The 26,373-nt window shown below is 44.2% G+C and overlaps 2 protein-coding genes across 2 annotated transcripts; one reads left to right on the forward strand and one right to left on the reverse strand.

Moving 5' to 3' along the window:
- On the reverse strand, positions 1-25,052 carry GOT1 (glutamic-oxaloacetic transaminase 1). Its single transcript, XM_042908557.1, has 9 exons — positions 24,818-25,052; positions 15,296-15,477; positions 8,592-8,715; positions 7,780-7,892; positions 7,436-7,540; positions 5,491-5,641; positions 5,239-5,404; positions 4,345-4,487; positions 1-557 (listed from the first exon to the last, which is right to left on the reverse strand). Exons 1-9 carry the CDS (start codon positions 24,933-24,935, stop codon positions 418-420), a joined length of 1,242 nt encoding a protein of 413 aa, XP_042764491.1. The 5' UTR covers positions 24,936-25,052; the 3' UTR covers positions 1-417.
- On the forward strand, positions 24,988-25,886 carry LOC122202247. The gene is made up of 2 exons (XM_042908558.1): positions 24,988-25,557; positions 25,699-25,886. The coding sequence occupies exons 1-2, from the start codon at positions 25,140-25,142 to the stop codon at positions 25,884-25,886; spliced, it is 606 nt and encodes a 201-aa protein (XP_042764492.1). The 5' UTR covers positions 24,988-25,139.
- Positions 25,887-26,373: the final 487 nt, after the last annotated feature.

Raw genomic sequence — 26,373 nt, forward strand, 5'->3', positions numbered from 1 at the left:
AGTAGAGATGACGAGTTTTAATGACACAGCCAACACTCACAATCACAGCTGGCTCTTCAGACACCTTGATCTTTGGGACAAGACTTTGTGCAGAGTCAAGTGATACACAGAAGCACATGAGCAACAGAGGCAACATTCTGGCTTCTAGTGAGGGGGCAAGATATCTACGTGTCATGATCAAAGTACCTTTTTATTCTTCGTAAATTAAAACCTTAATATGCTCTGGCCTCCTAAGGGGCTCTAATCCCTGGCCCCCATTTCTTTACAAGGGACATTCTCTTCACGTGGGGCTGCCTCACCAGACCAGCCTTCCAGCCCTCCGTAGTCTCTATCCATGACACGTACAGCTAGGCTTGCACAGGCAGGGAACACACGTGACAGGACTGCTTTGGTGGTGCTGGTTGGGGAGGTGTTTCTTCACTGGATTTTGGTGACTGCTTCATGAATGGAGGTGGCCACATAATCTAGATTTTTAGTAGTTAAGCCACACATGTTGATCCGACCACTTGGCAGCAGATAGATGTGCTTTTCGTTAACCAGATATTCAACCTGCTTGGCTGTTGAAAACCAAAAGAGATATAATGAGAGTAGTAGGAACCCTCTCAGCCATTGAGGGTCAAAGATTCCACAACAGTTTCAGGTTTCCTTCTTTCCCCCAACACAGAGAAGCAAAATAAAAGGAGCTATTTTGTCCAATTAAAACAGGGAAGTATGCTGAATTGATTCTGGAAACCACTTATTAGCTAACTTTCTAACCCCCAGGAAGTTTAATACAGCTCCTCCTGATAGGAATTTTCACCTGGGACTACCTCCCGACCAAAGCTTGCATGTTACATTCACCAGAACAACCTATTAAAACAACCCTCAGACTTAAGAACATCCCATTGATACGAAACGCTGGTATGAAGTGCTTCTTCTTCCTTAACCTGTACCCCAGCACACAGCAGCAAACTCCCTTTAACATTTCCTTTTCACAGCACATTGTACAGACCCCGTGCTAGAGGGACTGGGCAAATGCTGTGTGCATGAACCAACAGGCTGAAAAACTGGTAAGACGCTTGTGATCTGGCACTTCTCAGGTCCCCTGTTCAAACACACAGGAGGGCTTTCCCGTATTTGTAGAAATGCTTGTGTAGGAAATAGGAAGGAACGGCCTATTCTTCCCTTATGCCACAATCTCTAGAGATTTCTGGTTTATTGCAAAACCAAGAGACAATTTTATTTGATTTTTCCCTAAATAAATAGCACCCTTAATTAGCACCATTAATTTGAGGGAATGGGATAATTGTTATGGACTGAATATTCATGTCCCTCCAAAACTCATATGTTGAAACCCTAACCCCTAATGTGATAGAATTAGGAGCTGGGGCCTCTGTCAGATAATGAGGTTTGGATGATGCCATGAGGGTCGAGTCCCTGTGTTGGCAGGTATGCCCTTAGAAGAGACAAGCTGGTGCAAGCATGCATGCACACTCTCTCTCTTCCCTTCAGCCCCACACAGCAAGAAGGCAGCCATCTGCAAACTAGAAGAGAGCCCCCACCATAACTAACCATGCTGGTGTCCCGATCTCAAGCTGCCTGGCCTCCAGCACTGTGAGAAATAAATAAATAGCCTATGCTATTCTGTTATAGCAGCCCCAATGAAGATAGTGATAAAATCATAATAATCACAGGAGCAAACACTATGTGCCAGGCAGTATTCTAAGCACCTTATATTAACTCAGTCAATCTTGATAACCTTCTCATTCCCATTGTATAGAGTTAAAAGACTTTCCCAAGGTCATATAGCTAGTCAGTGGTAGAGCTGGGATGTTAAGGCAAGCCATGTAACTCCCGAGTCTGAGCTCTTAGCCAGGACGCTGAGTTGCCTCTGTATGGAAACGGAAAATCTGGACCCTGTAGTCAGTGCTACTCTGGACCCCTGCAAACAAAGTGACCTTCAGAAGTAGCCTTGACCAGGGGCGCCTGGTCAGTTAACTGTCTGATTTCAGCTCGGGTCATGATCTCACGGTTTGTGGGTTCGAGCCCTGCGTTGGGCTCTGTGCTGACAGCTCAGAGCCTGGAGACTGGTTCAGATTCAGTGTCTCCCGTTCTCTGCCCCTTCCCCACTCGCACTCTGTCTCTCTCAAGAATAAACATTAAAAAAAAAAAGAAGTAGCCTTGACCAGCTTTAACTGTGTGAATTACAGTCACCCAAGGAGATAAAGACTAACCTCAACCACCCACAGAGCCACAGGCACACCACCACCTGTAAAGATGTAGTTATAGGGCTCCAACCTTGGGTTTTTTGTTTGTCTATTTATAAGATTTTATTTTTGAGTAATCTCTACATTCAATGTTGGGCTTAAACTCACAACCCCAAGATCAAGAGTTGCACTCTCTTGGGGCACCTGAGTGGCTCAGTCAGTTGGGCATCTGACTTCAGTTCAAGTCATGATCTCACAGTTCGTGAGTTCGAGCCCCACATCAGGCTCTCTGCTGATAGCTCAGAGCCTGGAGCCTGCTTCAGATTCTGTGTCTCGCTCTCTCTCTCTGCCCCTCCCCTGCTCACACTCTGTCTCTCTCTCTCCTTCAAAAATAAATAAACATTAAAAAAAAAAAAAACTTAGGGGCCCCTGGGTGGCTCAGTCGGTTAAGCGGCCGACTTCAGCTCAGGTCATGATCTCACGGTCCGTGAGTTCAAACCCCGCGTCGGGCTCTGTGCTGACAGCTCAGAGCCTGGAGCCTGTTTCGGATTCTGTGTCTCCCTCTCTCTGACCCTCCCCCATTCATGCTCTGTTCTGTCTCTCTCTGTCTCAAAAATAAATAAACGTTAAAAAAAAAAAAATTAAAAAAAAAAAACAAAACTTAAAAGAGGTGCACACTCGACCAACTGAGCCAGCCAGGCACCCCAACCCTGTTTTTTTTTTTTTTTAAATAAAGATGAAACCTCTCCACTTTTGTCAGGAAAGGAAGCATCATAACTGAGAAAGTAAAGTTATGAACTCTTTCCCTAGAAAAAAGCCAATACACACATACACAATGTTTAAAATATCATTTCAGGGGCTTCAGAGATCTCCTAGAGTACACCACAAATGGCAGGCTGCAATCCCCTGTTCTGATGGACAGAATATCATAAAGGAGGCACTGTGGCATGAGCCCTATAGAACCCAGGTGGTGGTATATGTGGTTCACTGTCACAATTCCTCCAACTGTTCTGTTTTAAAAGTTTTCCTTAATAAAATGTTGGGAGGGAAAAAAAATGCTTTTAAACACAGTAAGTAGTGCCAAGTGCTAAAAATATGACTTACGTGTTATGAGCACCCGTCTACTCTCACTGTTTTCTAATTCATAATAAAACAAATTTCCTACCCTGGAGAGTGGGGTAATATATACATCTTATGGGGAGACACACCCACCTTCTGAGCCTTTAGAATACTGCTACTAAATACCACTTCCATTATACCTAATATTTTTTAAAATTGCAAAGGATGATTTTACTAAGTGAACTAATGCCCCATTCCAGAATCAGGAGGACACCTATGGCTAACTAAGACATCCCTTTACTTTTTGCGTAGTCTCATTCTCCCCCAAAGTATTTCCGGGGGTCTACCATATACAGTACCATCTTTCTTGTTTATATTTCCTTTGGCTTTTTCTGAGCCCATTTCACACAGGCACTCTGAAGGCCCTGGTTTACAGTGCTTCCTAGCACCTCTGATGTTCCACTCGCTACCCAAGTCAGGCATACAACTGTCCCCAGAGCCACTCAGACACAAGCTCCACACACAGTGGGCAGCCACATCTGTACCATATGACCCGTGGCTTGGCTGGCAGGGGTTCCGTAATCACACATTAAATGAATGAATCCTCTATCATCAGAAGGGACAGCCAATGGCTGATAGGCCCTACTGACCGCTGACCAAGATCACACACGGCTGCCCGCTAGACTTCCAATCGGCTCTCAACTCCAGCTACCAACCTAAGTTCTTATTTGTGAAATGGAGAGAGAACTTTGTAACCTCTTTTTTGAGGGCAATGCTTGGAGACTAGGAAAGCCTTGTTAAGAAATCAGGTCCCTGAATAATCATGTATGATATTTATACTTAGGATTAAAGAAAAACCAGAAGGTACCCAAGCATTTATGAGAGACCTTTCATAAAGCAAGTCTCCAAGCTATAAATCCTGTTACTTCCCAGTCCACAAAAATGAAACTAACTTAGTTATGGCTCTGCAGATGAGTGGGACACACTGAGAAAACCTAACTTGTTCTGGCCCACAGTTTTATGGCTGACCAAATAGGTAAAGGGGCCAAACCCAACACTGAGAGGAGGGAGCATTCCAGGTAGCTGGGGGGACACTTACGGTTCAAGCCGGTGAAGCTGAACATTCCAATTTGCTCAGTGATGTGGTTCCAGGTTCCTGGAGTCTTGAGGGCTTCTAAGCGTGCCCTGAGTTCAGATCTCATGGTCAGAATCCGGTCAGCCATTGTCTTCACATTACCTGTCCTGAGTGGACAGCAGTATAAATATCAGTCCAGACAAGACAGATGGCACACAGAAACACATAAGTTTAAAAAATATAATTTAATCTATAAACTGCAGATGAGATCACGACCTGGCTATGACAGTACGTGGAGGCCTAGATGGGTAGATAAACCCACAGATAAAGACCACAGAGAGACTTACCAGGCAGAAGGAAATAACTGAGCTTCTGATGGGAGTTTAGCACTAGTCGTGGGTATACTGGCTGTGATACCACTCATGTTTTAACCCAGAATTCACCTAGGGACTGACCCAGACAGGCTAATGTATTTTATCAGGCCTAATTAAGTAGACTGTAGATAGCTACCACATAAAAATTGTTTCAAAATAAGGCAAAATATATGCAAACTAGATACGAATGAAGAGTCCCCAAGTTGTCACACTAACTTGCAGTTGGATATTCTAGACTATCAGGAATTCCTTCCTGTGTTTCCCAACTTTTAGGGGGGAAGCCTGGGTGGTGGGAGAATGGAGAAAACGCCCCATTCACTGAGTGCTTCCTCCTATGTTCCTGGTTCTATGTTATTCACGTGTGTTGTATTACGCTCATGTGAGCAGGTGCCAGCCTTATTCTACAGAAATATCTGCGACTCAAAGAGTTCAAAGTAATTTTGTCCTGCCTCTGCCAAAATAAAAGGAAGAGCCAGTTAAATGTGATGGGACAATTACTGTCCTATGTTCCCACAACTCACCCATCAGGCTTTGCGCCCCTTACCATTCTTTAAAGAGCTCAGGGTTAGAGAGGGTACAGGCCACGATTCGCGCTCCCTGAGCAGGGGGATTGGACCAAGTAATTCGCACTATCTTCTCCATCTGGGAAAGGACCCGCAGGATGCTGTCAGGTTCTTTTGCAACCACGGTCAGATTGCCCACTCGCTCATCTAAAGGGAGGGATGAGAGTCAGCTTGGGAGCTGTGATGGGGGTGGGGTGGGGCGGGACAGGGCTGTAACTCAGGAGAGCACTCACTGTAGAGCCCGAAGTTCTTGGAAAAGGACTGAGCACAGAAGAGCTCAAATCCTTCAGACACAAAATAGCGAACAGCCCAGGCGTCTTTCTCAAGGTCTCCAGATGCAAAGCCCTGATAGGCTGAGTCAAAGAAGGGGAACAGAAACCGGCGCTGCGAGGAAGGAAAGTGAGTCAGGCCAGGAGATCCTTCTGGAAACAACCTCAGACACCAGCCTTCCTTCCCCAGCTGGTGCCTGCACAAAATTTCTAACACTACCCATTTCTCCTATCTCTCCCCTTTCTGCATCCAACCGCCACTTACATCTGCTCCTCTGTTCAGCTAAATACCAGTATGCAGTTGGATATTCTAGACTATCAAGCTAACAATAAGTCTAACAATTTCAGTAAACCTTATTCTTTTAAAGTACACTCTCCTAGAGTATCATGATGCTGCTTTGCCAAACAGGGCTTATTTGTGAGGCGTGGACGTAGTGTCCCATGTTGGTGGAGGATTCTTTCCTCAGAATTCCTGGTGTGATAAGCTTAGTCAGCTTGGTCTCCCCAGGGGTCCCTGACAACCCCAGCCCTCATCTACTGGGCACTGAAGACAAAGCAGACCGTGTAGTCCCTACTCTCACCCCTCCAACCTCCTCAAAGAACTCCCCACAACTGAATTTGCCCCTTCTACTACGCTTATTGTCTGAGAGGACACCACTTCTATGCCCCCAACTGTCCACGCCAGAGGCCAGGGTGCATCCTCCACTCCTACCCCAGCAGCTCATCCCTCACATCCAATCACATCCCGATTCCCATCACCCCCATCTCCTGGGGGCTTGAGAATCCTTTCAGGTCTGCCCCTGCCACTGACTTCATTCAGATCCCCAACAGCTCCCATCTGGATCATGACAACAGCCTCCTAACTGCTCTCTCAGCCTGACTAACCTTGCCTCCCTTGGATCCACTCCCTGCTATGTAGCCTGAAGACAACGCAAATCTGCTCACAACACAGCATGACATAAATGTTCTCCAGTGGCTCCCCACTGCCCTCCAAATAAAGTCCAATGGCTCAGCACAGGATCTTGCCCCCATTTACCTTTAACTCACTTGCAACCCCTTAGAACTCTTGCTGTACTGAGACTTATTCTCAGTTCCTTAAATGGGCCATGACTTCTACCTTGGGCTTTGACCACACTCCTCCCTCTGTAGGGAACATTCCTTCCCTGCCAGCCCCCACCTGTCCTCATCCTTCAAGTCTCAACATGGCTTCTTCTGCCACTACTGCCCTCCACACACACACACACACACACACACACACACACACACACTCCAAAGTCTGGGCTACGTGCCTCTACATAACCCCATCAACACTGCTGTCCCACAGTATTTGGCTGTCTGCCCAAACAGGCTGTATGCTCTTTGAGAGCAGAGATGGTCTCTGCTGTGCTCACTATTATATCCTCCAGATGCCTGCTGCGTAGCAGTTTCTCAATGAGTATTCTTTAAACACATTAATGAAGAATATATACCCTTTGAGATAGAAATTCCAATCTAGAAAGTCATCCCAAAGAAATAATAACAAGGAGTCTTATACACAACTGTTCAGAACAAGAAACCTGAGATCTAAATGTCCATGAATTGATTTAATCAATCCCTAATGGCACGTAGCCATGCATGGAAAATGGCGCTATAAAACATTCCATGGCACATAAAGGAATCCAGATGAAAGACAAAGTATGTTACGAAACAGCATAAAGAAAATGACCCCATCTTTGTGAAATAAATATATTTACATGTGTAACATATTAACAATGGCTTTCTTTGGGCAATAGGATTTACAGTTAATATTTATCTTCTTCTTTGGGCTTTTCTCCATTTTCCAAACTCTTCTGTGAACAGATATTGCTTTTGAATACATAAAATAATAATACATACTATGTTTCAAGAGATGCTCTGGAAAGGCAGTTACCTTCATAACGGCGGCGATCTGCTTCCACTGCTCCGGAGTTGGGTCAGTCCCAGTTGGGTTGTGTGCACAGGCATGGAGGACAAAGATGGAGAACTCGGGGGCATTCTGAGGGGAAGGAAGCTATGTCAGCTGCCACACTAGCAGGAATATGGTGGGGGTGCTGTCAGAGTCAGTGGCACACTGGGCAAGGGGCAGCATATTTCTTCCTTATGTGCTAACTCAGAAACCACCATCTGGTTTGGGTAGGATGTTTCAGACTCTCTCCCTTATCAACTGATCCAAAGACCTTTCCCTGCTCCTCCTGACACTATGGGGGTCTGTTTACTTTTCATCTAATCGCCCACCTCCAGATCATTCAGGAAACCCTGGAGATCGAGTCCTCTCTTCGCTGCATCCCAATAGTGATAGGACCGAATGTCTTTAAATCCAGCGGCAGAAAATACACCATTATGATTCTCTGTAAACAAAGAAGTAAAAAGTTAAATGGTTTACAAACACAGAAGGTTAATTGGAAAGCACACAAGTCAGCTTCCAGGGCCCTCACAGGTCCAACATTCCCTGGGCAACATCGAGGTAAGGAGTTAAGACTTAGAAGAATGAGGGGCGCCTGGGTGGCTCAGTCAGTTTAAGCCTCCCACTTTAGCTCAGGTCATCATCTCACGGTTCGTGGGTTCGAGCCCCCCGCCTCGGGCTCTGTGCTGACAGCTCAGAGCCTGGAGCCTGCTTTGGATTCTGTGTCTCCCTTTCTCTCTGCCCCTCACCTGCTTGTACTTTTTCTCTCTCTCTCAAAAATAAACAAACATTAAAAAAAAGACTTAGAAAAATGATTGTAACCAAGAACAAGTTCAACTGGTCAGTCATGCTAAATTTATATCCTACACCACAATGGGACTTCCTGTGTCTACATTTTATACCTCCTCTGGGAAATTTCAACATATGCCAAAACACAAGTCTACCAAGAAACCTGAGAATGAGTATTGCTATTCTGAACTGGAGCATCAGGTTACTCATGTACTGCCATAACCCACTGCTCGAGCCATCCACAAATGTCAGTTGATCCAGGCTGGGTTACATCTTCTGCATAAGTGGTGACATCCATGAGGGTAATCCCCCCGGGCTCCTCTGTTTCTCCTCTCGCTACAGCTAAAGGACTCACCCCAGGTTGGTGAGGACACATAGACGGGCGTGTCCTTGTTGTTTGTTCCATTGTACCATCGTGCTAGGAACTCAGCTCCGATTCGAAGTGCACCTGTCCCCCCCAAAGACTGGACACCTCCCACCTGAAAGAGAAGCAAGGTCACTGGTTGATAATAGTGAAGTCAGATGATTATTAGGAAACAACGAGCACTTGTTATTAGTACCAAGGAGCACTTACTTTGTGCCTGCTCTGTGCTAAGCCCTTTAAATGTATTATCTTATCAAAACCTCACAACTACATTTGCCCATGTTTACAAATGAGGAAACTGAGGCTACGGGAAGTGAAGCACTTTGCTCGGTTACCAGCCTCTCAAGACAACTTTCCTTAACTTCCTTGCATCTTAAAATGACCCCACATGGGCAATAATAGAGTCCTATGTTGTCCCATTTACAAAATACCTTCACACACATTCTTGTTCAATCCTTGCACAACTCTATGAAGTAAGCTATAGATCCCCAACTCATACATGAGGAAATCGATGCAGAGAAGGGGTCTCCCAAAGGGCTGTGCGGCTGTGAGAGGCAGAGCTGGAAATGATTCCAGGCCTTCTTGCTTCAGATCTAGTCACCTGCCCTGCTTCTGCTGTTCTGCCTACATGCCTTCCGTTCCGCCCTCTCACAATTCTTAGTAGGCTTTGGCATGACTCAGTAGAGAAATGTCATAAATTGCTCAATGTGTCTAAAGGATTAAGGAGAAAGAAAAAGATCACCTGAGAAAATCTATCTAAATAAAAGGAAGGGCACAGCAATCTAACAACACTGGCAACCTCTGGGGAGGGGCCTGGGACGGGGGGAATAGTGATCAAGGGGACTTTGTTTGGCCTAATGTGTAAGTGATTTTCTAAAAAAAGGAGAACATGTTCATGTATTATTTGCAAAATTTTAAAATAATTTTTAAAATATATTTAGATGTCTGGGATTTGCTGTACAATAACTTACCTTTGGCACGGGGGTGGGAGGGTATACAAAATTGACCAAATACAGACCATTGTTGAAGCTCGGTGATGGATACATGGGGTTTTTTCATCACACTGCATTATCTATTTATGTAAATATTTGGAATTTTCCACAATAGAAAGGTTAAAAAAATCTCCCTAGACAAAGTAGAAAAACTCCTAAAATCTTTTTTAAAACAATAACAAAACTTTGATGCTAAAAGATAACAAAGGAAAAAAACAGAAAAAAGGGAGACCAAACTCATTCATGAACAATGATACTCACTTTCCAGATGAACATTAATGAACAGCATGAACCCAACAGTACACTAAAAAATACCCCCTTTCTCAAGTGACAGTCATCCCATGAATGCAAGATTGTTAAGAGATATAAAATGTGTCATGCCACTAAGGTACAGAAAACCCAAATGATCTTCATGACAGATAAGAAAATCATAGACATCCCTGATTTTGATGCTCAGTAAAACAGGAAATAATGGATACTTCTCGAAAGTAACAGGAAAAATTCATTCAGCCATGATGAATAAGTCAGCTTTTTGATGAACAATGAGTCATTAGCAGAAATCCTCTTTGAGCCAGGAACGAGGCAGTGATACCAATTATCACCACTTGTTATTATTCCCCAGTGTTCTATTTGTATTCAGAGGTCTGAGCATCTGTGAAAGAATACGGTCTGAAATGTGAAACAGAAGCCAAGTGGACGTTCAAGCAAACGAGGAAGTGAGCATGGTTGTGCGCTGTAGGAAAGCAAGGGCAGTGGACTGGGTGAAAATGGTCAGTGCCGGTCAGATGGGGCACACCAACTTCTCTGTTCTCCACAGTGATCCCCACTGAGCACCAGACCCCTCCCATTACTTTATAAAGGTTTTGCGGGCTGCCTGGGTGGCTAAGTCGGTTAGACAGTTAGTCAGTGATGTTAAGCCATATGTGCATTTATTTTTCATGGACTTGGCATGAGCTAAGTTGAATGTCAACTTTATTCATTACCTTACATTTCAAACACCTAGGCAATTCTGGAATGTTGACACTTTCTATACAGATGAGCAAGGCTTCCCTTGAACCTGGTTTTAAGTTATCATGGGTATGTGATGGGTGTACGTGGACATCAGTGAAAATGTTCTCAGGTGTAATTTTTTATTTCCTTTCTCTCCCACTCCAAGATGCAAATTCATTAACTAAAAGAAGTCAAAAAGCCAGTAGATTAGATTGAAAACATGTTCGAAAGAGATACATCCACTTCACTAACGTGACCTAATCCTTTTATGTAACACTTGACATCAAATTCTCAAGAAATTATCATTCCCTAAAAGCACACTGAATACTGGACGGCTTCAGTGAAACACAAACTGTATCAGCAATTAAAAGAAAGAAATTGGGGGCAAATCAATAATGTATCAATTTGGTCATTCTGTGAACTGAATTTTGGCAAACTGTTCTAAAGTCCAGGGAAACCCTACATTTGGGATGAAGGAAACAAGTGCGAAGTTCAAAACGAACAGGCAACCAACCCTGGCGGCTAAACTGGGGTGTCCAGAACTAGAAAAATCCAGTAACATGTGGTGTGAATGATGCCAGTAGGTAATCTGTGATCTTGATTTAGCTACATGGCCTGAAGAAATCCCTGCCAGACTCGACAACATTTGCCTGAGATCACAGTTTGCTGATGTAATGAGGAGCAGGAAAGCTGAGCAGAAGCTGCTTGCAACCAAAGCCATGATGCATGAACCTGGGCACTGCTAGCAGTTCACACAGGTCTCTGGCACAGGGTGCTAAGGATGGGCAAACTGGATGAAGAAGACAACGGTGACAAGATAAGCCACAGTGAAAGCCTAAGCCTCCTAGAGGTGACAGTCAAAGCGAGAAACTGGGATAGCATCACATGGCCTACGAGCCCTCCTACCGATGGTGGCTTGGGAATTCCCAAAGCTGAAACATTACAGTGCTAGAGATGAAAACTGGACATATGGTACAAGGTCTGAAAATAGAAAGCAGTAAGAGGCAGTGACGAGTGTAGAAAATAGGTCTCCTCAAAATGGTTGATGGACCTGGTAACATTGAATCTTGAGAAGAAAAATCTAGGGGAAGACATGATTATTATTTGTTTTCTGGTTTACTCATTCACAGCTCATTTCCTTCAAGTTCTGGCTGAAATGCCATTTCTATTTCTATCATGACCACCCCAGTGAAAACCAATTCTACCCCTACTCCACCCTCAGCTCTCCTAATGTGCCTCTCCTACTTTCTTTTTACAACATTTATTTTCTTTTAACATACTCTATCATGTTCTTATTTATTATGTTTATAGTTCCTTCTCCCCACATAACAGTAAGCCAGGGCAGAATATTTTGGGTCTTTTGGTCACCGCTGTGCTCCAGCTTCTAGAACAGTGCCTACCCTTAATGGTGACCACTCATCTGTTGACTGAATGAATGAGGGAATTCAAACATCTGAGAATCGCTGATGTGTCAGACTGGGAGCTAAATGCTGAAAATTTACAAGATAAATTAGCAAGCCATCATCCCTGCCCTGAGGGAAGTCATGGTCTTGTGGGAGACAGACTTATAAAATTATACATTATAGTAAGCATAATAAGTACAATTATTCCTGAGCTGTGAACAAAGTCCTGTGATAACTCAGCTCTGCCCGAGAAAGCTAAGGACTCAGCATGGAAGTGACCCTTGGCAAGGCCTTGCAGGACTTACAGGTCTGTGGAATGGCAGGGACCCCAAGGGGAATGGGCGGGGGGGCTGTGAGTCACTGGAGAACAGGATGAAATATGCCACATGCCAAGTTCAAAGTCTGGATTTGCCCTGTAGATAATGGAAGGGTGTGTGTTTGTGTGTGTGTGCGTGTGTGTGTGTGTGTGGCGTGTGGCAGGGAGCAGGTGACATGATTATCAGCTTTTTTTGCTAAGGAAGATCATCCTAGCTGCACTGTGCAGAATGTAATAGGATGGGGAAGGGACTAGAGACAAGAGGCTATTATAAGAATCCAAATGAGAGAACAGTGGGCTGAACTTGGGGATGGTGAAGACGTCCAGGGAGAAAGGACAGACTCAGAGCTCAGAACCAACCAGTACCTATGGTGATGCAGATGCCAAGAGAGCATCCCAAACCATCCTCCACACCACTCAAAAAAAAAAAGCCTTTAAATATTTATGGACTGCCATCTAAATTTGTTCTCTGATCAAAAACACAACACAGGATGAACCAGACAAAGAGGGAGGGCCATGTTCCACACGTCTTACAGAATGAAATCAAAACGGGAGCACTGGGCAGAGAAACAAGCATCCACCCGACACAGTTATTAAGTGTACAAGAAATGTACAGTCTCAGAGGAAGAAGGTCCCCAACACAGAAACTCGGTTTCCCTTTGTCAAAAACAGAATTCCATCCATCTATCAACAGCGTCTCACAAGATAACCCCCAGCTGCCAAAGTCCTCCACTCTCAAACTTCATCAGGACTCTCCTCAACGTTCCAGTGTCAGTCACCAAAATCCCTCATGACTTGCCTGATCACTGACCTGAGTTCCAGGACGTTCACTCAGAGCCTCCCCGCCACCTGATACACAAAAGACTGTGCCTGTGTCCAGCCCTCAATTTTCACCCTGCCATTCTGCATATGGAGGCAACTGGGTAACTGCAGGTGGAGAATAAATCAGATGATTCCAAGAATTGGTCCATTCCGTGCACAAAGGCTGCACTACAACACCGGCCCAGGGGAGCAGTAGGGCAGCTGGTTTAAACTGCACAATACCTAACTGGACTATTGCAAAAACCTGAGCCCTTCCCCATGCAGCCAGGTTTATCTTCTTCAAACACTCTGATTGGGTAACTTCTCTGTTCAAACCTTCAGATGATTTCCCCTGCCCAGGGTGCGAAATCAGCCTGCCCGATCTATGTGACATGTTCCCAGCTCCAATCAGGTAGGTGTCTCTACAACCTAGACCCACTTACCTCCTATCTCTGTCCCTGCATTCCTTCTACTCCAAAAAAAGGACCCTTCCTTTTTCCTTCCTCTCTACTTTGAGGTTCCCAACCCTGGTTGTACTTTGGAATCAGCTGGGGAGCTTTTAAAACTATGCCCAAGCAGGGAAGGAGTTAGGGGTGGGTGGGGCAGGGAGTGAAAGGGCAGGGAAGGGTGGTACCCTCTAAGATTCTGACTTAACTGGTCTGGACTGGGGTCCGCCCACCTATATGTATGTAAAATTCCCTAGGTGATGCTAACGTGTAGCCAGTGTCCTGGCCTCATTCCCCAAAGTTCAGCTCACATCCCAATTCCACCCATACCACCATCCCTGTCCTCTGAGTCCCTACAACACCGAGAATCTCTACCAAACCACTTCCAGCCACATACAGCCTATTTCGCTATATCTGCTTCCAAATATGTTCTTCCATATATCTCCAGCTATACACAGAATACCTACTAGGAAGCACTTAAATGGGAGAAGACAAAGTCAAGGCTAGAAGAATTAAAGAACATTAGAACTGGCAGGAACTTCAGAAAGCATCTAGACTAGTGGCTCTTGAACTTTTGGGGACACAGACTCCTTTTGAAAGTCCAATAAAAGAAGGGCGCCTGGCTGGCTCGGCTGGTCCACCAGCTGGTCCACCATCATGCCACTCTTGATGTTGGGGGTTGTGAGTTCAAGCCCCACATTGGGCATAGCATAGATATTCCTTAAAAACCTTAAAAAAAAATCCAATAAAAGCTAAAACCTTCTCCTCAGAAATACACGTACACACAGAATTCTGCATAAAATTTCAGGGGGTCAGAGACCTCTTAAATGATCCCCTCTATGTAAGTGCTCCTAATGGGATCATGAACCACAAACTAGTCTTTCGTAACATGTAGATGAGATGCCGAGGTCAGAGGGGTAAATGACTTGCCCATGGCCAAAGGGGCAGATCTGGGTCCAGACCCTGATCGCTTCATCATTTCATTAAATTCCCTGACTGCTTCAAACCCAGCAGCTAAAATCTGATCATCTATGGCATAAAACAAAACAATCAAAGAAGCCATGCTTGATATACAGCCACACCGTTTGCACTACCAGTCAGGAGACAGTTCAACAGACATAACACCTGACACTTTTAACCAAACTGAGTTTTCAACCTCCTCTCCCCTGCGTAGCATCTAAAGAAAATACGGTCTACCCCTAATGACACAGGTTTGAAATGCATGGGTCCACATATACCTGGATTTTTTAAAATAAATACAGTACCGTGTTGTAAATGCATTTTCTCTTCCTTATGATTTTTTTAAGTTTACTTATTTATTTTGAGAGAGAAAGAGAGAGCACAAGTGCATGTGCAAGTCGGGGAGGGGCAGAGAGAGACAGAGAATCCCAAGCAGGCTCTGCACTGTCAGCACAGAGCCGGACTCCAGGCTCAAACTCACAAACTGTGAGATTGTGACCTTAGCCGAAGTCAGAGGCTTAACTGACTGAGCCACCCAGGTGCCCCCTTATGATTTTCTTAATAACATTTTCTTTTCTCTAGCTTACTTTGTTGTAAGAATACAGTATAGAATACACACAACATACATGAATTGACTTTATGTTATCCATAAGGCTTCTAGTAGACTGTTAAGTTTTGGGGGAGTCAAAAGTTATATAAGGATTGTCGACTCAGTGTGGCATGGAGTCAGCACCCTTAACCCCGACACTGTTCAAGGGTCAACTGTACACCCTCACCCAAAACTCACCCGCTTCTCCTGGAGAGCTGGGCTGTTATCCCCAAGGGCAAGGCGGGACGCACAGGTCCGGAACTCCGCCAGGCCCAGGATCGGCAGGTACTCGTGGTTTAGGCTATTGTCGTTAGCAATCTTCTGCTCCACCTTCCTCACGACTGGCAAAACCCAGGGCTGGCAGTCATCTGTGCGATAAGCTGGAAGACAGGGAAGAGTTAGTAACAGAGGAGGAGTCAGGTTTCATCCAAGAAAGAGCTAGCCCTGCCAACAGGGAGCACTCCACCATCTTTCAACCAAACAGAACTGTGAGGGAAATCAAAGGTCATTCGCTGACTGCCTGCCTGCCACTGGACTATATGCTGGGCAGGCAGGACAGACATAGTTCCTACCCTTATGGAAGTTAGAGCCCTTAAACGCATGACCTCTAAAAGACAGAATGCTGAAACACAACTGGGGCGCCAGAGAGCCTGACTGAGAGAAAGAGTGCACGTGAAAGCACTCTGCACACTAAGCTACACCTTATAGATGCTGTGTCGATATGACTGGCACGCTGAGGTCTGTATAGCCATGGGCCCCGAATCTCCCTCCTTCTGCATCTCCCCAAGAGATTTCCAGAAAGTGCAAGGTGCCACTTCATACGAATGCTGCACCTTCTAACATAAAATGTGGAGAGGGGCATGGCAGAAGGCCCACCTCCTCCTCTTGTCCTGTAAGAACAGAAACGGGACAAGTGGCAAGCAAATGCCCCGGGGCTGAAGATTCCAGCAAATGGTTACACAATCACTCAACAACCTATTTGATATTTGCACACGTTTTTGTCCTCTCTCCGCCAGCACTGGCCATTTTCACTGCCCCTCCTACTTCATGTTTCACACGTTTATTGATCTAAATGTATCTATTTCATAATATTTACAGTCTTGCCTACAGCAAATTTCTAAGCACCTCTACACTAAAAGTATTTTTAGTCCAGTTATCCTATCGCTGACTTTTTCCCCACTACTAACGTATGATTATCTTAGGATTATAGCTTTAGAGGGCAGCTGCTGTGGCTTGCACCCAAGCCAACAATCTGCGCAGATTCCTGACAGGGGTCATTTGACTTTGCTGGAATGTTTATGTCTCCAACAGACCCACACTTTGGAAGTGATTTTGGAACTGAAAATTTTATTTTTTTAAATGTTTATTTTATTTATTTTGAGGGGGGAGGGGCAGAGAGAAAGAGACAGAGAGAGAGACAGAGAGAGAGACAGAGAGAGAGAGAGAGAGAGAGAGAGAGAGAATCTCAAGCAGGCTCCACGCTCAGCACAGACCCCTACATGGTGCTCGATCGCACAACCATGAGATCGTGACCTGAGCCAAAATCAAGAGTTGGACACTAAACCAGCTGGTTTAGCCTGGAGCCACCCAGGCACCCTTAAACTGAAATATTCAGAGTAATTCTGATTGTTTTATCTTGCTCATTTCTGTCCAACATTAATCCCTGACTTTTTTTTTAAATCACTTTTTAGAAAGGTTATTGATATTATTTACTGAACAATACATGTTGACTGTAGAAATTTTCTAAAAACCCAGAAAGCAAATGATAAACATTATGATTAATATATAATCCTGGCACTCAGAGACAGAGTATGGACATTTTGGTGTACAACCCTCTTAAGCTTTATTTTACATTAGTATATTCTTTTATAAAACATGCATCACACTGTATATAAAATTTTCAACATGCTTTTTTCCACTTAACAAATATGAGTATTTTCACTGTCATTAACTATTCTTATAATAGGTAATATATTCACATGTCTCCAACCCATCCTGATCCTCCATCTACCTAGTTCCAACTCCTCACCCCGCAATAAATAACAGCTGCATTCTTTTGTATCCTTCCAGAATTTCCCTATAAAACTGCAAGCAAGTACAGCTTATGTTCCCCCTTGTTATATAAAAGGTAACATACAACATACTATACGCTGTTTTGTTCCTTGCTTTTTCTACTTAAAGATCTCTTCTTTTTCTGTTTGTACACAAAATGTCTTTGTTCTTTTTTACAGCTGCATAACTGATGAATGTCCCATAATTTGTTTTGCCAGTGTCTTGCTGATGGACATTTGAGTTGTTTCCAATCTTTGGCTATTACAAAACAATACTTCAATGAACAACCTCATACATATGTCATCATACATGTACGCAAATATATCTGTAGGATGCAGGTTGAAAATGGAAGAAGTGGATAAGAAGTATGTGTATCTGGAGTTTTGACAGATATACTCAAACTAGCCTCCACAGGGATTTTTATCAGTTAACACAGCCTCCACCAGAGTAAATTTTTGCCAGTGTAAGGATGCAAATGGTACCTCAGAGTAGCTTTAATTTGCATTTCTCTTATAAATGCAATTGGGCATTTTTCATATTTATGATCCCTTTACAACACAATTTGTAACACAATGGCTAGACAACATTCCTTTCCATGATTGATTTATTAAATATTTGTGTTGCTTTGGATTATTTGATATTATAAGTACTGTGATAAATGTTCTTGTATCTTCACACATATTCATGAGTGTTCCCTTAGAAAAATGTTTCTAGATGTAAAATTACAGGTCAAAAGCTATACAACAAATCAGTCAGGACTTTATAAGATCATTTTGATTTGGGGTTGGTCTTCTATCAACTAACTCTACCCTCTAGGAATGTGTCATTTGCAGATCTGATAAGCACATCAAACTGGCAATAAGAATGTAGACAGAGCTCAGACTGACACAGCCACTAACCAACCAATAGTCTCTGGATAGGAGGCTGTAACACTGTCACAATGCTCACATACTATCCTCTGACCCACTAAATTCCCTCCAAAAAGTTAAAAAGCCTATTTTTATCAGGTGGGATTTGGTCTGGGGTTTTTTTAATTCCTTTTTTTAAATGTTTATTTATTTTGAGAGGGAGAGAGAGAAAGAGTTCAAGTGAGCACGAGCGGGGTAGGGGCAGAGAGACAGAGAGGGAGAGAGAATCCCAAGCAAGCTCCATGCTGTCAGCACAAAGCCCAGCAATGGGCTCAATCTTACAAATGGTGAGATCATGACCTGAGCCGAAATCAAGAATCTGATGCTTAACTGACTGAGGCACCCAGGTGGTCTGGTTTTTTAATTTTTTTTTTAATGTTTATTTATTTTTGGAAGAGAGAGAGAGACAGAGCATGAATGGGGGAGTGGCAGAGAGAGAGGGAGACACAGAATCCGAAGCAGGCTCCAGGCTCTGAGCTGTCAGCACAGAGCCCAACGTGGGGCTCGAACTCATGAACAGTGAGATTATGGTCTGAACCAAAGTCAGACGCTTAACCACTGAGCCACCCAGGTGCCCCTGGTTTTTTAAAGAGATGTCAAAATAACCACTTTTAAGTTAAGAGTTGTCCCTGAAGGGAATCACGCTATCTATAATCACAATGCTATCACTGTCCATCTTATTCTTGGAATTCTTCTTTTGGAATTAGAGAAATCTCATTATTTTGAATATCCTCAACTGGTGCCAAATCTTTGTCCTTTGAAAGCAAATCTGATTGCTGGAAATGATACTTGTAGCAACAGCAAACACATCTTTGACTACGCACACAGAGGGGATGCTATTTAGATGTACAAGAGTGTGGGTATTCATAGAAAAACTAGTTCTATTATGCTTCACGTCTGTGTTGGGATGCTATATATCTATTACATAATTAGGCCATATATATTACATTTATGATAATAATGTTATTTACAAACCACATATTATAAATAAAATAGGGGGGCGTTGCCTGGCTGGCTCAGTCAGTGGAGCATGTGATTCTTGATCTCAGAGTTGTGAGTTCAAGCCCCATGTTGAGTGTAGAGATTACTTAAAAATAAAATCCTTTGGGGCGCCTGGGTGGCTCAGTCGGTTCGGCGGCCGACTTCGGCTCAGGTCATGATCTCGCGGTCCGTGAGTTCGAGCCCCACGTCGGGCTCTGTGCTGACAGCTCAGAGCCTGGAGCCTGTTTCAGATCCTGTGTCTCCCTTTCTCTCTGCCCCTCCCCCGCTTGTGCTCTGTCTCTCTCTTCTCAAAAATAAATAAACATTAAAAAAAAATAAAATAAAATAAAATAAAATCCTTTAAAAAATAACAGTTAAATAAATAAATAAATAAAATAGGAAGATGAAAAGTTGCGGTACTGCTGTTCTTACCCATACTGCATATTCTGTACTACTCTAAAAAATCCTGTACATGACTGGAGGCACGGAGGCATCTATATTGGGACAAAAGAGAAACTAGCCAACTGATACCTCCCCTCCCTTCTTCACCACCCAGTTTCTCCCAGGTTCAGTTCCAGATTTATTTCCAATGCCTTGCCTAACTGTCCTAATGAAGCAGAACAGCAGACTGCTCTTGTGATTAGAGCAATGAAGTCAAACATGATTAACAACTATGATTCCTGCTTTCCAGGGGATTTTTATTCCTATTTGTTGGTGCCAGGAGTTTCTCACTCATTCTTTCATTCACTCATTCATTACTCATTACTGAATCTACCAAGAACAAGGCACTGGCTACCGGCAGCTACACAGAAATAGGTAGGATACTGTTTGCCCTCGAGGAAACAGAACATGGAGCCCTTAATTCTCCTGTAAGGAGTCAGGAAAGATTTCACAGAGAATGAAGTCTGAAAGTTGAATACAAGTTTAAAAGGTAGACAAGGAAAGGGCATTCCAGTGTAGAGGCAGAGAAGTTTTCCCTTCCACCCTTTTAGGTTCTTTGGCTGGTCTAATAATTAAATTGACATAAGACAGGTTAACAGGAGAAAAAAGTTTAATAACCTGTACCTCCTGTATACATGGGAGTTACTCAGTTTTCCCTGTATATCAACTGAGTAACTCCCCAAAATGGCCAAAGCCATCACATTAAATATCACCTTCAGCTAGAGACAAAAAGGGTGGGGAGTCAGTTATGGGAGATGATCAGTAAAAGCACAGTGAACAAGAGTAAGATTGTTATGTAGACTTAAGCCCAGCCCTCTCCACTGGTAAGTTTCTAGATATTTAGAGTCATCTGAGAGGCACTCTTACAAATGGATATTTCCCCTATAAATGTCTCTTACTAAAGGGCAACTTCTACATGGTTTTCAGAGCTTCTCCTCTATCTGCAGTTTCTTAAAAATAACCAGCTTAAGCCATACTTCAGTGTGGCAAATTTTGCTCCCCTTCACCAGACTGTGGGAACACCTGTGCAGGGTCCAAGAGGCCTGGAGACCTGAGGTTTCTGAGGACGTGCATTTTCATGGCTCGAACATTAAGATCCAAGGAGGAATAGCAAGGAGGGGCTAAAAAAGTCTTTGGAGTCTCTTCTGAGTCTCTCCTAAGGAACGTCGTTTCAATGGGGAAACCACTGGAAGCATTTAAACAGGGTGATGTTGACAGCTGTACATCAAGGATCTTTTGAGTGACACTGTAGAAAATAAACTGGAAAGGAGAACACAGGCAGTTAAATCAGGAGGCTACTGCAATAATCCAGAAAGGGAAAAATGACATCTTGAATTAAGGTAGTGATGGCAAGGATAAAGAAAAGAGGAGACAGTCATAAGATTTATGAGATAGATAATACAGAACCCAGTGACCAAATAAACTGACATGGGTTCAAGGGAAGGATGGCAAATGACTCAAAAGTCTCTCTAGTCTGGATAAAGACTGGTGGTGATGGGGGGCAGGGAGGGTCAACCAAGATATAAAACATAAGCAGAAAAAAAAAGAAAAGATTGAAGGGAAGGTAAAAATGACCAGTCGTGTTCCAAACATGCTGAATTTGGTGTGTCTAGCAAACTGTATGAAGTATGGGTCTGGCATTCAGGGAAGAGGTTCTGGATAGAAAGAAAGACTTCACAATTAATAGACATCGACGGTACCTGAGCCACAGTAATAACAAGGACTTACTGAATGCTTAGTACACACAAGGCACTGTCCTAAATGCTTCACCTTTTTTTTTTTTTAACCCCTGTTTAATTCCTACAAACAACTCACAAAATAGATATTATGATCTGGAAACTGAGACCAGAAAAGTTGAATAATTTGTCCAAGATCAAAGAATTGTAAGAGCTAGGCTGTCATACTATATTACGCTCATGGATCCATGTACTTTTTTTAAGGACAAGAGATGTCTAGGGAAAGCCTGAAGCAAGCAGGCCCCAGAGCACTGTGTGAGGGGCCTCTGCCAGCAGGCTTCCCAGCCCCAGGCACCCCTCTTTTAGAGGAGGCACCCAAGTTTCAGGGAAGTGCAGCAGTGCTGCTTTCCAGAAGAAAGGAAGAACATGGAGAATGCAATGATCAGACCGCCCCCCTCCTCTCCTCTGAACATCCCCACTTCCCTCACCCACCGCTACCCAAGAGCCCGGGCACATATGCACACCTCTTAAAGCCCTTCTCCATCTAGGCTCCTGGGAAGAGGGCCAGCAAGTACTCAGAAACACCTAATACAGCACATCTATCCAACTGTTTTATGTGAAGATGCTAGAAATCCACATTAAAAACAGCAACAGACCTTAAAATAAGAGCAGTTTATCTGGAACAAAAGAAATCTAAGTTTATATGATAAACAGACTGAATGAAGCCTATGAAGAAATATCTTGCTTCAGCTACATCGGGATGGACCTGTGTCTCTTGTGCCCTTAAAGCCACTTGTCTGAAACTTTGACAAGCACTAAAATGATCAACTCAGAGCATATCATACTTACATGTGATGCTCTGCTTTAACTAAAAGGAAATTATGGAAACAGCAAGAAGAATATCTCTGGAGAAACTATCAGCAAGTAGGAACTAGGTAGTAAAATTATAGTTGTAGTTTATTTTAAACACATCCAACATCACTAGAACTTGAGCTGGTTAATTCCCACTGAGCTTTATCTTAACATGGGGGGGGGGGGGGGGGGGGCGGGGAAGTACCTTCCCCAAAGTCAGTGATTAATTACATTTCCTTCACAAAAGATATACTTGGTGATGTGTATAACTACAGACAGGACATACAAAAGATGAAGGAGATCCTCACCTGAGCCCCTGCCATCCACACAAAAAAACAAAACAACAACAACAAAAACTGGTCAAGGTGATCATAAAAAGAAAAATAATATTTATATCACACTTTTCACTTATATATCACATTTCATACATAATTATTCATTTCATCCTCAGTCAACTGATGAGGCCAGTAACATCATTATCTTACATATAATATGTTAGTGAATCTTAGAGTACAATTTTAGAGAGAGGTCATTCCATCCCTGCTCCTCATTTAACAGACTGAGTCCTAGGATGTTTAACTAGCCCTCCCAAGGTCACGTCACTAAACTGCAGGGCTGACCTGTATGCAAAGCACCTGCCACTACAGTGCACTGGCAGCCTCTGGACCACCTGAAGGACCCAAAATAGAGGACAGTTCCCTTACCAATGGCCATATGACTTGGGGCAAACTGCTTCATCCATCTCAGCTTCAACTTCCTTATGTCTGAAACAACCCTCAGAGTCGTTGTAAGCATTAAATGCAGGGGCGCCTGGGTGGCTCAGTCGGTTAAGCTTCCGACTCTTGATCAAGAGTTTGGGCCCCACATCAGGCTCTGCTCTGACAGTGCAGAGCCTGCTTGGGATTCTCTCTCTCTCCCTGTGTCTCTGCCCCTCCCCACCTTGAGCCCACTCTCTCGCTCTCTCTCAAAAATAAATAAATAAACTTTTAAAAAAGATTAAATGCATAAATCATTTGTTCATGGTAAGGAGGTAAAGTTCCTGGGTTCCTGGAAACCACGAAAAAGGCACTGTCACAGGTGAAGTGACCACCTGAACTACAAACCATACTTCTGAGCCAATCATTTCTGGCCTGGGCTGGCAGGGCACTTTTTCTCTGCATGAGCAGTTTATTTCTTAAGGGATGTCAGAAATGATTTCATTTTGCAGTTCTTAAGCTGAAAAATTTATTCAACATCTTCTATGCAACCTAAGAGCTGCCAAAACAATAATAGTAACAAAAGTAACAGAAATGCCAAAACGACTAATACTTACATAACTCCTACTTATTTGCCAGCCACTATTCTAAGTACTTTAAATGTATTTAACTCTCACAAAAATTCTGTAAGATAGTTTAAAGGTAACTGAGTCAAAAAATTTTAAAAGATGTATTTAAATCAACATCAACGTATATATCTGGCCCTAAATAAGTACTTGGAGGCTTTAAATTGGATTTAAATTAAGAGCTTGAATACTGCCCAATTCCAATTCAATTCAAGGCATTCTTTCAATATTTCTTCCACTCAGCTGCCTGTTGAAAACATCGCTTTCTCTCCATGAGTTAAATTACATACTATTTACTTTTTAAAAAATGCTTTATTACGGGAAATTTCAAACATATACAGAAGTTGCAAGAATAATATGATGGATGTTCCATTTACCCATTACCTAGCTTCAACAAATCATACTTTTTAATGGCTTTTTTCTCACTCCTCTCCCATGCTCCTTGGTAAAGACTTTTTTTTAACAGGTCCTATGTACACTCACTGTGGGAAGCCTGATTCTGAACCTCCTTCTCGCCACCCTTGATTTTCTCTTTCCAAAATTTCTAGTCCTCTAAGTGTGTTCCTTAGCACAGAACATCATACTCATTTTCTTCAACGTGGCTGGCCTCTGTATGTGGTCGAGTGTCTGTGGGGCTTCAAACGTTCAAATGACAGTGACAGAAACAACAAATTCACCAAAGGTTGGAGTTATTCTAAGGCACTCTGGTCTAAACCCTTTTCTTGCAGAAGGGAAAACTGAGGCCCATGTTCTGAGCTGTCAAAGGTCCAAGAAATACAAACAAGAAATGAGGACAAGAATGTGGGAAAAGCGAGCTCCTACCTCCACACTCTTTCCACTCCTTCCGACCATCTCTACCCATTCCTACCACATCTGTGAAGGCCAGAATATTCTTCCCAGATCCTCCCAGGCAGCATTAACCTGTCTCAGAAGTATTCTAAATTTCTATTATATCACATCTTGACTTTAACATCCTTGAGGCCAAAACCAACCCTCAGTCTCCTCTCCTCGCCCCCACAAGGCTTGGTAAAGTACTGATTGTTACCTGGTAGTCACTCAAATATTTATTGACCCAGACCAGAGCTCCCTAAGGCTTAGAGTTCTCCCTCATCCATTCCCCAGCAGCCAGAATTTCGAGCCTATCAGGCTTCCTAGCTTCCTCCCTCTCCTTCCAATCTCTGGACGTCCCATTTACTAACAGGAGAAAGGATGCGGTATAAAGAACATAGAATGAGGAATCGTAAAAACTGGGTTTGTGTCCTGGCTGCTAGACCTGTACTGTGGACCTTGGGCACATCTCCTTTTCCCAGAGACTCCATATGCTCATCTGTAAAACGGGCAGGTTGAAAAAGCTTCGCAGATCTTGCCTTCTCTCCGGGGCTCCCCTCTGAGGCCATGCTGGGCCTCAGCCTGTCCCACTCCCCGCGGCGCGGATTAGGTCCGCTCCACTCCCCAGGATGCTCCTACTCCCTAAGCACAGCATCTTTACCTCCCACTCCCAGGTTGACCTTGCGGGGGTCCGGATCCTCCCGGAAATCGGCAGTGAGCTTAAAGACAAGGACGGGCTGCGCCTGAGGAACCTCGGCGAACACAGAAGGAGGCGCCATTGCAGAAGAACTGGAGACAACAGAGAGTTTCCAGTCTACGTCCAGAGCCACCGGTCCGGTCTAGCCCGGGCGACTGGAGACTTTCACCTTCACCCAGCCGGCTGGGGCGGGCCCGCGGCCTCCAATGGCCTAGCTGCGTCCAGAACTTGGCAACGCGGTGAACCAATCGCGAGCTTCTGACGCAGCAGGGACGGGAGGGAGGGTATGCTATTAGCCAATCCAAGAAAAGAATCTTATCTGAGGCCAGCGATGATGCAACCAATGCACTGCACGCCAGCTAAGATGGGGGCGGGGGCTAGGATTGATTGGCAGAGCGGACTCCTATGGTTGAGGACGACATTCCTTGGGTCTCAGGTGCTGAGGGGAGGAGCCGAGCAGCCCGGGTGCGCTGGAAGTGGCCTCCATGACCTTCGAGGGCCAAGAGAGGAGCTAGGAGGCCGGCGAGAGTCCCGGAGGACCGGCCTTCCCCATGAAGCAGGCGTTCTCGCTGCCAGGCCCGACAGCGTTCACGTACCTGACCGCGGCTGGCAGCCAAATCCCCGGCGTCTGCGCTCGGGAACGAGAGTCCTTTTGGCCAGGACGTGCAGCTCCGGAGCCCTCGCGGGCGACCTTGACCTTCCAGGTCGGCTGTTCCCCCTGAGGGAAATGTGGGTGGGCCTCCTGCCTGAGTGTCAAGCAAGGGACAGCCTGCTAAAAGTGGAGGAGTGACCAGGAATTCCCTTCGCAGCTCTTTTTTGAGGTTTTTGCTCCCCTTTCCTTACAGAGGAGGCCTGGTCTTCAAGGTCCTTCAGGATCTGGGCACAGCGTCCCTCTCCAGCTTTCCTCCCACGCACGCACTCAACCAGATCCCGCTGTCAGCAGCTGGCTGATACCCCGACTGCCTCTTCTTTTAGTCGGGCTGTACCTCCCCACCTCCCGTCTTCACCTGGTGATCTTCAAGACCCAAAGTAAATGCCTCCTTCATGAAGACTTTCCTTAATCCTCATTCTGGTCAAAATCCGTCTCTCATTTCCTGTGCTTCTGTACCTTGTTGACAATATCACCATTTCAGAAAATGCCCTAGTTAAGAACCGAGCTCTAGAGCCAGACCACATAGGTTTAGATTCTGACTGTCATTTACTGACTTGGGCAGGTTTAGGCAAGTTACTTAACCTCTCTGTTCCTGCTCTGTAAAGTGGAGATAATAGTATTGTCCTCAGGGTTGTTGTGGGAATTATATGAGTTAATACATATAAAGTGTTTGGCTGCATATAGGAAGTACTCCCTAAATGTTAGCTATTGTTGTCATTGCACATCTGCCACACCCCGTGTAGATGGTAAGCTTCTTTGGGCTAGAGATCATACTCTATATAGTATCCCCCAGTTTTTTGCACTTAGTAAGTGTTCAATAAATGGTGGAAGGAAGAATCCATTCCCTTGGTATTACAGAAGAAAACAA

This window comes from Panthera leo, chromosome D2 (assembly GCF_018350215.1).
Source record: "Panthera leo isolate Ple1 chromosome D2, P.leo_Ple1_pat1.1, whole genome shotgun sequence".
NCBI lineage: Eukaryota > Metazoa > Chordata > Mammalia > Carnivora > Felidae > Panthera > Panthera leo.

What these genes read in the sequence shown, in the direction of transcription:
- LOC122202247 (XM_042908558.1), top strand. Translation starts at nt 25,140, where the DNA reads ATGCTATTAGCCAATCCAAGAAAAGAATCTTATCTGAGGCCAGCGATG. An exon ending in GGGCGACCTTGACCTTCCAG is followed by an intron (nt 25,558 to 25,698) that starts GTCGGCTGTTCC and finishes CTTTCCTTACAG; the next exon opens with AGGAGGCCTGGTCTTCAAGG.
- GOT1 (XM_042908557.1), bottom strand. Translation starts at nt 24,935, where the DNA reads ATGGCGCCTCCTTCTGTGTTCGCCGAGGTTCCTCAGGCGCAGCCCGTC. An exon ending in TGTGTCCTCACCAACCTGGG is followed by an intron (nt 7,893 to 8,591) that starts GTGAGTCCTTTA and finishes CTTTGTTTACAG; the next exon opens with AGAATCATAATGGTGTATTT. An exon ending in CCTGAGCTCTTTAAAGAATG is followed by an intron (nt 4,488 to 5,238) that starts GTAAGGGGCGCA and finishes CTGTCCACTCAG; the next exon opens with GACAGGTAATGTGAAGACAA.